The 15,334-nt window shown below is 36.3% G+C and overlaps 1 protein-coding gene across 1 annotated transcript in view; it reads right to left on the bottom strand.

Moving 5' to 3' along the window:
• LOC124775330 (dynein beta chain, ciliary-like) overlaps positions 1-15,334 on the bottom strand; it is a 702,744-nt gene that overhangs the window by 292,999 nt on the left and 394,411 nt on the right. Inside the window, exons 53-54 of the mRNA XM_047250162.1 lie at positions 12,525-12,673; positions 9,675-9,704 (exon numbers count right to left, since the gene is read on the bottom strand). Coding sequence (XP_047106118.1) covers positions 9,675-9,704; positions 12,525-12,673 — 179 coding nt within the window. The remainder of the gene's footprint in view (positions 1-9,674; positions 9,705-12,524; positions 12,674-15,334) is intronic.

Raw genomic sequence — 15,334 nt, 5'->3', positions numbered from 1 at the left:
TATACTGTACCATCCTACAGAAATTAGTTAAAAATCAAAGAGCATTTTTATCAAATCTGAAGTTGACAGCTCAAACCATAAAATGAAAACTATATGGAAGGTGGTCAAAAGCGAAACAGGAAAAATTTCAGAAGATACAGACAGTATCGAAGTGTGTCCTCATGGAAGCACGGTAAATGAATGTGATATAGTTGCAAATATCTTTAACTACCATTTTTTGACAGAGGGTGATCAAATTGTTTGTAAAGGATCTATGATTGAACCTTCTTTAAAAAGCAGTGCAGTACAAAATTAGTCAGACACATATGCTCTGTATTAGAGCCACTGAGATTGAGAAGGTAATAAGCCAAATGAAAAATAAAAATTCCACTGGAGTGGATAATGTGTCTATGAAAGTAATGCAAATTTATTCTTGAAGTTCTCTGTCATAAATTTAATGAGTCTACACATCAAGATACTGTTGCCAATAGACTCAAATATGCAACTGTTAAGCCACTGTTCAAAACAGGTGATAAAGTTGAGGTTTCCAGTTACCAGTCAGTTTCATTGCTAACAAGTCTTTCTAAAACCCTATAGAAAGTAGTGTTGAGAAGAATCATGGATCATCTTAATAAACATAACATCCTTAATAAAAATCAGTTTATATTCCAAAAGAGTATTTCAACTGAACACACCATTTCCTCACTTGTCAACCAACTCCTCAAATCCATAAACAATAAAATATTGCTCTTTGGAATCTTTCTTGGCACATCACAAAATTCTACTTATGAAGGATGAGCACTATGATTTATGTGGTAAAGTTGGGATGTAGCTTGAATAATTTCTTAATGGCAGAAGGCAGCACTTAGCGATTCTGCAAAGGCACTTGCCTGCTCTGACTGAGCACAGTGAAATGTGGAGTACCACAGGGCTTGGTCCTTGGTGCTTGGTCCTTACTTTTCCTAATCTTTATCAATGATTTGCCATAGTGTATGTCACAAAAAGCACACTTCACTCTATTTGCACATGACACAACCATTATGGTAGAGAAAGTACCAAACTGCACAAACTGCAGTCTACAGAACTCTGCAAACACTATATTCAAAGAAGCTTTACATTAGTTCACTTCCAATGGTCTGTTCCTCAATGTTAACAAGACTCAGTTCATTCAATTTCAAACATCAAACAAAAAACTGGAAAATATTGAAATAAAACGTGGAGAAAAGAAAGAAATATTGAGAGTTGAGTCTTCCAGCTTCCTGGGATTACACATTAACAACACTCCAAACTCTCTAAACTGAGCAGTTCACATCACTGACCTATTTAAAAGACTGAATTTGGCAGCATTTGCCATTTTCTCAATTTCATCTGTTTGTGACTTAGAAACAATCAAAGCTGCACACTTTAAATATTTCCATTCACTTACAACACTTCGCACCATCTTCTGGGGAAATGAGTCATGGGCAAATAAAGTTTTTATTGCACAGAAGAGAGTCATCAGAATTACGGGTAGAGGGCACCATAGGTGCTCCCGCAGAAACTGGAGATCTTTGCCACGCCATGCCAATACATTTTTTCACTAATGTGCTTTGTGAACAATAATCACAAAATGTGCAGGACACACAGTGAATACCTTGATCATGATACAAGAGGCAAACAAGATCTTCACAAAGATATAAATAAATCTCAGTTTGGCACACACAGGAGTACATTATTCAAGAATAAAATTATACAACAAAATTCCAGCCCATGTTAAATCAGTCATTGGGAATAACACTAAATTCAAAAAGCAGCTAAGACTTTATCTTTTGAATAGTTCTTTCTATTCTTTACAGGAGTTTTTGACAATGTGTAATAATTAGCAAAATGTATTTAATTTTAAGCATTCCTATAAGAAATGACTATGTAGTACTGGTGTATCAATTGCTGACAATGCTTTTTTTATATGAATTAGAATGTAAGCCTTATAATTTGCTGTGTAACTATCATTAAGACTATAATCTATGTTATTTGAACACTTGTACCTTATTTATCTTTTTACACATGATTTAGATTGTAAGTCTCATGACCATTTAAATATGGTTATTATTGTAATAATCTAACACATTCTATATCCTAGCAATACACTTGTGTCAACAACCCATGGAACTTGAAAGTAAATAAATAAAACAAATAAATAAATCCCTCTATAACAGGTGAGATGTTGAGCTCATAAAGAGGATCAAGTGTTGGTATTATATACTATATAGCTTTGAGAGAAAGTTTTTCCACAAAAGAAAACATGAAGGAAGAAATATAGTGTGTAAGTGTTAGGTGAAATGACAGATATTTCTCATCGTCATCATCATTATAATAATAATAATAATAATAATTATTATTATTTATTTGTGTTGCACTTTTTACCAAACACATATTCTGTGGTACGTAAGTAATCCTTCAATGTATGGAATGCATTTATGAACAGGTACTTTTTAACTACCCTTTCAAATAAGTTTGTTTTAGCAATTTCTTTAATTTCCTTTAGCAGTTTATTGCACAATTTTATGCCTTCATGGAATATGCTGTTTTGAGTTTTATGTTTATACTTTACTGGAAATGTAAATTATGTCCAGATCTTGTTCCATTGTCATGGACAGAGTAGTCTGTGCAGTAATTATCATATGTATAGCTGATTGGTAAATGTGCTCCCATAGTGCAGCTGTAATCTCCAATGTTATGAGCAGAGCTTTACAATGAGCTCAACTATATCCTTGGTGTAGTGAAGCAGGTTAAATCACTTAATAAAGGCACAGCCTCTGGTCCAGACTGTATATCAGGCATGTTTCCTTCAGAATGTGCTGATACAGTAGCTCCATACTAAGCAATCATATACAACCGTTAACTCATCAAAAGATCCGTAAAGACTGGAAAGTTGCACACGTTACACTAGTACCCGAGAAAGGAGAGAGGAGTAATCAGCTGAATTACAGACCCATATCACTAATGTCAATTTGGATTAGGATTTTGGAATGTATAGCATGTGTTTGACATTATTAATTACCCCAAAGAAAACAATATATTGACTAATAGCACAGATTCAGAAAATATCATTCTTGTGAAACACAACTAGCTCTTTATTGTCAAGAAGTAATGAGTGCTTTCAAAAGGGGACATCAAATTGATTATATATTTTTAGATTTGCAGAAGGCTTTTGTGCCATCACTCTCAAGAGTTTTCTATTCAAACTGCTTGCCTATCGAGTCTCGCCACAGTTGTGCGACTATACTTGTGAGCACATGTCAGGAAGGTTGTAGTAATTAACGAAAAGTCATTGAGTAAAACAGTAGTAATATCTGGCATTCCCCAAAGAAGTTTTACATACCCTCTAATTTCCTAATCTACATAAACGACATGGGAGACAATCTGAGTAGCCCTCTTAGATTGTTTGCGGATGATGCTGTCATTTACTGTCTTGTAAAGTCACCAAGATGATGAAAGACTGCAGAAACTGACTCTAAATATGAAAAGTGTAGTCTTCCAGATGAATAATAAAAGAAATCTGCTAAATTTTGGTTACACGATAAATTAAAAAAATCTAAAGGCTGTAAATTCAACTAAGTACTTAGGGATTACAATTACAAATAATTTTAATTGGAATGTTGAACCAAAGACTGTAATTTATTGGCAGAGCACTATGAAAATGTAACAAGTGTATTAAAGAGATTGCATACACTATGCTTGCTCCCCCTTTCCTGGAGTATTACTGTGTGGTGGGACTCTGCATAGATGGGACTGATAGAGGACATCGAGAAAGTTCAAAGAATGGCAGCACATTTTGTATTATATTGTGAAACTGGGGAGAGAGTGCCACAGACATTACATGTGGATTTGGATGGCAATCATTAAAAGAAGGACATTTTTCTTTCCAGCAGGATCATCTCGTGAAATTTCAGTCACCATCATTCTTCTCTGATTGTGAAAATATTCTGTTGGCATCCACCTACATAGCGAAAAGTGAGCATAATGATAAAATACGAGAAAACAGAGCCCACACAGAAAGATTCAAGAGTTTTGTTTCCAACGCCCTGTTTAGGAGTGGAATGCTACAGAAATAGTTTGAATGTGTTTCGATGAACCGTCTGCTAGGCACTTAATTGTGAAATGTAAATGTAGATGTACTGCAAGGGCATGCTGATAAGTACTGCCTCCAAATTTTTTACAGAAAACTCTGAAAGCTTTTTAAATATAAAGAACTTTACTAACTTTCTACATTTTTTACTCTTCATGTCTACATATTTATTTCTCAACATAGTCACCCTGGCGACTAACACATTCCTCCCGACGAAAGGCCAGTTTGTTGACACTGTCACTGTATAATGTTTTACTTTGTTGACAGAGCCACAACCTCACCTCTGCTTGAACCACTTCATCACTATCAAAATGATGTTGTTGTTGTTGTTGTGGTCTTCAGTCCTGAGACTGGTTTGATGCAGCTCTCCATGCTACTCTATCCTGTGCAAGCTTTTTCATCTCCCAGTACCTACTGCAGCCTACATCCTTCTGAATCTGCTTAGTGTATTCATCTCTTGGTCTCCCTCTACGATTTTTACCCTCCACGCTGCCCTCCAATACTAAATTGGTGATCCCTTGATGCCTCAGAACATGTCCTACCAACCGATCCCTTCTTCTGGTCAAGTTGTGCCACAAACTTCTCTTCTCCCCAATCCTATTCAATACTTCCTCATTAGTTATGTGATCTACCCATCTAATCTTCAGCTTTCTTCTGTAGCACCACATTTCGAAAGCTTCTATTCTCTTCTTGTCCAAACTATTTATTGTCCATGTTTCACTTCCATACATGGCTACACTCCATACGAATACTTTCAGAAATGACTTCCTGACACTTAAATCACAACTGGATGTTAACAAATTTCTCTTCTTCAGAAACGCTTTCCTTGCCATTGCCAGCCTACATTTTATATCCTCTCTACTTCGACCATCATCAGTTATTTTGCTCCCCAAATAGCAAAACTCCTTTACTACTTTAAGTGCCTCATTTCCTAATCTAATTCCCTCAGCATCACCCGACTTAATTAGACTACATTCCATTATCCTTGTTTTGCTTTTGTTGATGTTCATCTTATATCCTCCTTTCAAGACACTGTCCATTCCATTCAACTGCTCTTCCAAGTCCTTTGCTGTCTCTGACAGAATTACAATGTCATCGGCGAACCTCAATGTTTTTATTTCTTCTCCATGAATTTTAATACCTACTCCGAATTTTTCTTTTGTTTCCTTTACTGCTTGCTCAATATACACATTGAACAACATCGGGGAGAGGCTACAACCCTGTCTTACTCCCTTCCCAACCACTGCTTCCCTTTCATGTCCCTCGACTCTTATAACTGCCATCTGGTTTCTGTACAAATTGTAAATAGCCTTTCGCTCCCTGTATTTTACCCCTGCCACCTTTAGAATTTGAAAGAGAGTATTCCAGTCAACATTGTCAAAAGCTTTCTCTAAGTCTAAAAATGCTAGGAACGTAGGTTTGCCTTTCCTTAATCTTTCTTCTAAGATAAGTCGTAAGGTCAGTATTGCCTCACGTGTTCCAGTGTTTCTACGGAATCCAAACTGATCTTCCCCGAGGTTGGCTTCTACTAGTTTTTCCATTCGTCTGTAAAGAATTCATGTTAGTATTTTGCAGCTGTGACTTATTAAGCTGATAGTTCGGTAATTTTCACATCTGTCAACACCTGCTTTCTTTGGAATTGGAATTATTATATTCTTCTTGAAGTCTGAGGGTATTTCACCTGTTTCATACATCTTGCTCACCAGATGGTAGAGTTTTGTCAGGACTGGCTCTCCCACGGCCGTCAGTAGTTCCAATGGAATATTGTCTACTCCGGGGGCCTTGTTTCGACTCAGGTCTTTCAGTGCTCTGTCAAACTCTTCACGCAGTATCATATCTCCCATTTCATCTTCATCTACATCCTCTTCCATTTCCATAATATTGTCCTCAAGTACATCGCCCTTGTATAGACCCTCTATATACTCCTTCCACCTTTCTGCTTTCCCTTCTTTGCTTAGAACTGGGTTTCCATCTGAGCTCTTGATATTCATACAAGTCGTTCTCTTATCTCCAAAGGTCTCTTTAATTTTCCTGTAGGCGGTATCTATCTTACCCCTAGTGAGATAGGCCTCTACATCCTTACATTTGTCCTCTAGCCATCCCTGCTTAGCCATTTTGCACTTCCTGTCGATCTCATTTTTGAGACGTTTGTATTCCTTTTTGCCTGTTTCACTTACTGCATTTTTATATTTTCTCCTTTCATCAATTAAATTCAATATTTCTTCTGTTACCCAAGGATTTCTAATAGCCCTCGTCTTTTTACCTACTTGATCCTCTGCTGCCTTCACTACTTCATCCCTCAAAGCTACCCATTCTTCTTCTACTGTATTTATTTCCCCCATTCCTGTCAATTGCTCCCTTATGCTCTCCCTGAATCTCTGTACAATCTCTGGTTCTTTCAGTTTATCCAGGTCCCATCTCCTTAAATTCCCACCTTTTTGCAGTTTCTTCAGTTTTAATCTACAGGTCATAACCAATAGATTGTGGTCAGAGTCCACATCTGCCCCTGGAAATGTCTTACAATTTAAAACCTGGTTCCTAAATCTCTGTCTTACCATTATATAATCTATCTGATACCTTTTAGTATCTCCAGGGTTCTTCCATGTATACAACCTTCTTTCATGATTCTTAAACCAAGTGTTAGTTATGATTATGTTGTGCTCTGCGCAAAATTCTACCAGGCGGCTTCCTCTTTCATTTCTGTCCCCCAATCCATATTCACCTACTATGTTTCCTTCTCTCCCTTTTCCTACACTCGAATTCCAGTCACCCATGACTATTAAATTTTTGTCTCCCTTCACAATCTGAATAATTTCTTTTATTTCGTCATACATTTCTTCAATTTCTTCGTCATCTGCAGAGCTAGTTGGCATATAAACTTGTACTATTGTAGTAGGTGTGGGCTTCGTATCTATCTTGGCCACAATAATGCGTTCACTATGCTGTTTGTAGTAGCTTACCCGCATTCCTATTTTCCTATTCATTATTAAACCTACTCCTGCATTACCCCTATTTGATTTTGTGTTTATAACCCTGTAGTCACCTGACCAGAAGTCTTGTTCCTCCTGCCACCGAACTTCACTAATTCCCACTATATCTAACTTCAACCTATCCATTTCCCTTTTTAAATTTTCTAACCTACCTGCCCGATTAAGGGATCTGACATTCCACGCTCCGATCCATAGGACGCCAGTTTTCTTTCTCCTGATAACGACATCCTCTTGAGTAGTCCCCGCCCGGAGATCCGAATGGGGGACTATTTTACCTCCGGAATATTTTACCCAAGAGGACGCCATCATCATGTAATCATACAGTAAAGCTGCATGCCCTCGGGAAAAATTACGGCTGTAGTTTCCCCTTGCTTTCAGCCGTTCGCAGTACCAGCACAGCAAGGCCGTTTTGGTTATTGTTACAAGGCCAGATCAGTCAATCATCCAGACTGTTGCCCTTGCAGCTACTGAAAAGGCTGCTGCCCCTCTTCAGGAACCACATGTTTGTCTGGCCTCTCAACAGATACTCCTCCGTTGTGGTTGCACCTACGGTACGGCTATCTGTATCGCTGAGGCACGCAAGCCTCCCCACCAACGGCAAGGTCCATGGTTCATGATGTACTCGAAGGTATTGTTTAAGTTTCGGAAATAGATGAAAATCAGATGGCGCCATGTCAGATCTGTATGGAGGGTGATCAGTGACAGTGAACCGAAGGTATTGCATTGTTGCAGAAGTCACAGTGCTCATGTGCATCCTGGTACTGTCATGCTGAAAGAGGGGGTGTTCCATGTGTGGATGAACTCTTCGAATTCAAAACTTGATTACAGCATGTTGTTTCTCAAGCACTAATGTTACATTACACACTGCCATGTTACATGCTGCAATTTGGAGTCCTCTAGTGGCAGAGGGTTACAACTTGCACCAACAAAGCAGAAAAGTCGACCAAGTAATATGCGCGACATGTAGTACCTCAACTGATATTGAGAACAGAACAAAAAATTTGGAGAGATTACTTTTCAGCATGCCCTCACATTCTTATGGTCCTTTTCTGCAGATAGTTTTAATATTTTGTGCATTTCTTCCTCAGAAAAGAATACCATAGCTAAGAATTGACTGAACCTATGAGTAGTATGTAACTACTCATCACAAAGAGGAGGCGTTGAGTCACAGACAGGCACAATAAAAAAAGAGTTCTAAGGTCTTAAGCTTTTGGCCACAAGGCTGTGGCCTTCATCAGAAATATATAGTGTGGGACCACAAAACACACACACACACACACACACACACACACACACACACAAGCACAACTCGCACACAGCCACTGTCTCCGGCCGCTGTGGCCTGACTGGAGTAGCACTACAGTTTCTGTACCAACCTCCCCAATTTCTGCCAACTGTGAATACTAGAAGCTACATTCCTTCAGGATGAAGTCTCTCTGTGCACTGTAACCAACAAAGAGGGTTGGTTCTTCCATTCAGTGATCTATTTTGGCAACTACCTGGTACCATTTTACTGACAAACTATTGCAGTCTTCATTGTAACTCTCGAAAGACGCCCTCACATGATACTACCAGCCAAGCCACTTGAACCAATGTCATGAAAGCAGATCCCGACTTTCCACGTGAGATGACATTTTCCCAGGTTTAATTAACTGCTATGAAACAGTAAATCATTGTTAGATACACTATCAACTACAAATATTGGATCCTAATTAAAATTCTAAAAATGACACTTTAATCATGTTGCACACACAGTACCTGTGGATACACAGTTTTATTCCTGACATCAAATTATAGGAACAGTTTTCTAAAATGTATACGAAGTTGACACACTGTGGCAGCAACAATGAACAGAGTTTGATACAATTCCTCAAGGTTGTGATAAAACAACAGAATGTACTGTGACCAACAAAAGAATCAACAAGTGTCATTAGATGTTGAAGTAGGCAGTAATTTGCCTGGAGAATAGGACTTCAAGTGGAATTTGTTTTTAGCTGTAAAAATGATGAAAATTTCACAAAATTTGAAGAGATTCAAAGAAGTTACATAGTTAAAATCATTTCCTATTTCTCCTATGTAAATAAAAGTGTATAGTGGGACTGTACTGTGAAAGCAAAATGTGTTTGAGAATACAAAACAGTCATCTGTGGTCACCTGTCACCCTGACTGTGTTGCTACCATAACTTCTTCGAGTTTCATTAGTGAACATAGTTTATATATATTAAACATTGTAACTGTTCGAGAATAACTTAAAGCTTAAAAACTGAATATTATTTCTAAAATGATAAGAAACAAATCTTCAGTTTGCTTATATCTTGCTTTGAGTTCTAACTGAAATCAGAATAATCATTTATGAGTTCTATTGGTACAGCAATTACAACAGTTACAGTTGCAACCATGATAAAAATAATGTTCTTGCTACAGTAAAAACCAGTTAAGGTAAATAATTTTCACCTAGAAATCTCAGAGAGAGCTTTTCATGGCATGAAATCACTGCCCTGTAGAGTTTTTGCTTAATGCATAAAATATTTCTGTTCTTAAATAGAGTAATCCTAGAAATCATGTCTAATGCATAAGTACCACCACATATAACTTACCGAATATTTTGCTGGAAGACGCTCTGAGCACTAGCAGCATGAAAAAGAAAAAAAAAAAAAATGTTACAAGTCTCCAAAATTTAAATAAAGGAAAGCAAACCTTACAAACAATGGAAGTGGTCATTATCAAGGAGGGGGGGGGGGGGGGGGGGAGGGGGGTGTTATAAATCTCAGAAGATAAGAAAGCCAAAATCTGAAGTTTATTTCCATTTAAGACGAAAAAATTATATGAAGATACACACCACACTCATCTTATAATAAGCCGAAACAGATTTGTACATCTATTATTATTAAACCACAAAATAAATAATAGATGTACAAGTCTTACACAGAGGAAAAAGGGCTAAAATCAGCCATTTACAAATTCTAGAAATTTAAAACAAAGAAAAAACAATTTGTATATCCCCATACCTATGATGAAACAAGCAAACACAATTCAATTATTCACCTCTTTTAGATGATACCGCAACTCTGAGATAGAAGTAAAACTTTGGGGTCTCAATCCATCAGTAGATAAAAAGTTCTAGGCTGATGCACAACTTTATTCCTATACATGTTTTCTCATGTTAGTATAATTGCTGTATTGTGTAATTTCAAAAGTAATTTGTCAAAAAATAGTCATTGAAGTAATTTTACATAAAGTCAAGGATCAACAAATTGTGTTTACCTTAGCGTTTTCATGTGTGGGATTCAGTAATATGCTTGAAAATTGCCTTATAACCCAAAACCATAATTTACAATGTTTCACCAAACCATTTTCACTCTCGTCCTACCTTGTTTTTCATTTCTGAATACAAGCAGGCACAGCGCTTACTACTTTACCATGTTTCACCTTCTACGCTATCACCAAACATCACTTTCTTCTCTTAGCCAAGGGCCTTAGTAATCTACTCCCCCTCTAAACCTCACCCAGGACAGGATCGTACAGCCACATCACGCATCTTGAGTCAGGAAATGGGTTTGTTTTCAGCATCGCAAGTATCTACATGGACAGTGTGATGTTGTCTGGAACACGCGAACTGCCAACACAGCAATCACTATTTTGGTCGAAAAAAGAAGCTCTAATAACTGGAACAATGGGAAGTACCATCTGCTATGCATTTCACGGTGGTTTATAGAGTGTAGATGTACGTGTACATGTACAGTGCTTTCATCGCTGTAATACAAGCACTGCAACAGGTGTGATGGTATGCTGTGCCTTTGCGTGCATAACACAATTACCTCCAGTTTGTAGTGCCTGTAATCTGGAATACAGCTGTTAAATTTCTGATAACTGAAGGCTAATGGCTATGTCCTATCTTCGGAGTCTCTGTGGCATTATCTTTCAAGTCAGTAGTAATGTTAACAAGACCGTGTAATGGAATGATGAGACAAGGACTGTGAAAGGTTAGAGGGGGAACCACTGGTTTTAGGCACGAAGGAATCTAGTACAGGCATGATTCATGAGACATGTAATAATGAGATATGTAGTAAAGAACTGCATTGGTGTTTATTGAAATTTGTGGGAATTACAACAAGTGAACATCAGACCAATAAGAATTCAGCCTAAGGAAGCCACTGGAAAGCCTGAATGGATACACTTGATACAAGACCAAGCATTTATAAATGAATTATTTACTAGGAAGCTCTGCTTTACGTGCATTTAGAAGTGTGTAAGTCACACTAAGTAAACTGTGCATCACAACTACGTTATAACATGTTTAGTGACCAGCAGGTGGAACAAAATGACATGAGTTAAGTAATGTGATTTTTGATGACAGTAAACTATTTCTCGTTTGTCTGTGCTCAGATGTTATTGTGGACAAAAGTTTATGGTGTATGGTTATAGATTTGCTCCTCTAATAATGCATGTTCAGATGATTAATGGCTCATTTTCTATTCAATGTTAAACTGGTCCCTTCTGTTCTGCCATCACAGTGTTTGTTATTGGGCAATGTTAAGAGTTACAGGTCATACACAATTCTGTAGTTTTTGGTTTATTTACTCTGAATACATGATTTTTCAGAGTGCCTTAAGGTAAAGTTTGTGGCCACATAATAATATCTTGTGGTCAAAACCAAAGAACATAAAACACGGCCATGAATTATCAAAACATTTTCTGATTGTAATATATGTTATATCAGACCATGAAATGCATTATTACACTGAGATTCAACTGAGTTGTTACAATGTATGTTATGAACGATACATATGTTTTCACCATCAATATTTTCTGTTCCATGCCATTTCTACTTACTACACTCACATAAGTGGTCATACAACTATGTGAAGCATACCAGAAGGAAGATATTATTGTATACTTTGTGAAAGAACTACCCTGAGTTCACTGTAAGTACAGTTTGGCTGCAATTTAACAAAATAATTTTTGATCAATTGTTAAGAAAGAAAATGTTAGGAAACAGAAAAACACTGGTTACAATCAGCATGATATACTGAATACTTTTTCAATGTTCTTTTATATGCAGTGTACACATATTAATGTCCACAGGTTGTTAATATATTTACAGTGATGTTCTAAGACACAACATGTGTTAATCTTTTCTTGATATCCCGCAACTCAAGTGTGGACACTTTCTGATTTATACTTCTTGTTCTCTTGCAAATGAGCATTCCCTTTCTGCTTGAGACCTGCAGTATCCAGGTCTACTTTCTGTTTTTCCTATTCAGTTTTCTCACTCTTCTTTTCCTGCAATGACTAAATATGAAGCAGACAGCTGTTCAGAAAGTTTGACCTGACTGTGTCACAAATTTTGCTGTTTCTCATAAACTAACTTCATTATTATTATTATTATTATTATTATTATTCACAGTGGAGAATACAAATTAGGATTTAAATCAGCTTGTACTGACCTTTGTGGCTGCCATTAGCTGTTCCCAGTGTCGCTCTCTTATTGCGGGATTCTGTAATTCTGTCACAGCCCTGAGAGAGGTCATCAAATTCTTCAGAGTAGCCTCAAGACCTACATAGGCATCCCAGGATCGCATTTCCTTATCGAGACCTATATGAAAAATTATCACAGTACCTTAACATGAAAGTAGGTGGTGTCTGTGAGAAAATACCACACAGGAAAATAAACATGAATTCCTTATTACATAATTATTCTCTTTTCTTTTCCTATTCTATGTGTACACAGGGCTTTGGTATTAGAATTGTTAGTGCAATCTGATGTACAAACTGAATTTACTACAATTAATCCCTATAATACAAGGTAAAGTAATAATACTTCCAAGGCAGCATCTTATTTGCAGCAATGCAGCTGGCATGAAGTTCAACTTGCCAATTATAAAGCAGCAACACTCTATAGAGAAATACAAAGTAATGGCATTCAGAGAAATATGTTCAGTAAGATATAAAACTGTTATATCTAATAACTCATTTAGATGAGTTTTACAGTTGAGAAATTTGGTATATGACATAAATTAAAATGAAAAACACATCATTTAATAAGTAAATAGGTTCATAACCCTCTACAGAATAATAATAAAAAACAATGAAAGAAAAGTGTGTTCAAAATTGTAAAATTATTACAGTTTCAAAACTACTTCTATGAAACATTAACGATTTTCAGATTTGATGAAGACAAACTTCGGGTGGCAGTGATGAAATCTCCGAGAAACTGCCCATGAATAGCGCTGTTCTGGGTTCAAGTTTCAGTCCAATATACAGTTTTATGGTAAGTCTCTACAACAAGTGTTAATGTGAGACAAAAAACTAGAGAAATTATTTGTAAGAGAAGAATTCAACATTTTTCTTTCCATAAATAACTTTACAAAGCAGTAAATCCTATGAATCTGTCATATCTATAAATAAAGATTTCAGCATAGTAAAATAAGTTACTTATTGTGAGGAAAACATCTGGAGGCAACTTAATTTTTATACTTTATACCATAAGTTCATGAAAGAATAATAATACTGAAATATTTAAAAAAAAGTTTGCTTTCTTATTTCAAAATTTATGTTACTAAAAACTTCAATAGGTAGATAATATCTGACTGAACAACTGGCTTTATCACTAAAGAGAAAGATATGTAGTGATTGCTTTTCAGACTACATTCTCTTGTAAGCAATTAATTTCTCAGTTTCTCGACTTATAGGTAATCATGGCTACATCTGTAAGTGAATATTTTTTTCGACAGAAAATAATAAATGAAAGCTGATCAGATACAATGCCCAACCATTAAAGTGAAGTCATATGACAATGAATTCTGATTTTAGAAATCTGCAGAAGTGAGACAGGCATTTGCAGGTGGACAAGATAAATTATAGTTATTAACTCAGATCCATTAGGAATGATTAATACTTCAGATAAAGCCATTAAAATGTTTGGAGGAAGAAGCATGTTTGTCTCTTACTGCACCTTCCTCTCTATCATAAATCAGTTATTATTCTCAGCTTGTAAGAAATATATATTTTGATGGAGAAAGCATACAATGGAAAATCCATGATGGACTGTAACAACATTATGAAAAGGAATATTTTGATGGAGAAGCTTTTATACATTAACAGTAATTTAGCAAGTTTTATTGCAGTCACAATTGCAGCTTCATACTAGTTACAAACATATTCCTACAATGCTTTTTTCAGTATTAACAACTGTGAACTCAAATATCTTAAAGTGGAAGCATGATCTTAAGCATACAGAAAACATCTGTATGACACGTAAACATTGGATACAATGTGCTTGAGGTAGAAAGTTTACAATCAGTGTCTATCACCCTATGATTTATGACCATGAGATATGTACTTCTGATGTGAATTCAGTACGCAATGGAGTGATTCATTTTAATGATTACTACGGAACAGAGGATAACAAATAGATGGCGCAGGGAAACCAACTGAGAGGAAGACATAATTATGATTGTAATGAAAATGAAATGGGAATTGCAAGACATATGTAGCCAGATGAATGGATGATAGTTGACCAAGGAAGCTCCTTGGCAGGTTGTGAGAGACGTGAGAAAACTGAGATTATGATGTAACAGGGTTGATGGATGACATTAGAAAAGCATGCATAACTAACATAATTGTGTACCACCAAGGACCGTGACGTCTGTAAGAGATCTTTATCCAGTGATGGATGTCAAATGGCTGATGATGATGTGTCAGAGTTTCCACCCAGAAATGAAGTAACATGATAACTACGAAAAAAGTTATTAAGACCATTGAAGAAGTGAGATCCAAGAAGCAAGTTACATAAGGTAATTGGTATTAAGTGTATATAAAAGCTTATAATACAATCACTCATACACTGTCACATATTATATAAGCATTTACACCCACTAGCCCCCCCCCCCCCCCCTTCCACACAAACAGACACAAACACACCTCTTCTCAAGAAGAAAAGAAAAAAGTCAGGTCAATTCCTAACAAAGAAACACACAGGTCCAGAATCTCTAGTTTTATTGTCTTGCTTGAGTATCCTTTTATTAACTGGATCATCAGACTGTGATTCCTGATTTTGGTGAAACTTAAATTTTGACTAGGATGTAACTCCTGCTCTTTTATTCTGTTTTAAGTTTCTTTTAATTTTTGTAAATAATCTTTACACATTTGATAGTTCATTAAATTATACAAAAACAAACAAAGACATTCAGTACAAATGTAATGAACTTTCCACTAAAATACATTAATTTTCCTGAAAAATTTTCAGTAGCTTATG

The sequence above is a fragment of the Schistocerca piceifrons genome, chromosome 2 (genome assembly GCF_021461385.2).
Source record: "Schistocerca piceifrons isolate TAMUIC-IGC-003096 chromosome 2, iqSchPice1.1, whole genome shotgun sequence".
NCBI classification, from domain to species: domain Eukaryota; kingdom Metazoa; phylum Arthropoda; class Insecta; order Orthoptera; family Acrididae; genus Schistocerca; species Schistocerca piceifrons.
This window is presented reverse-complemented; position numbering and strand designations above follow the sequence as displayed.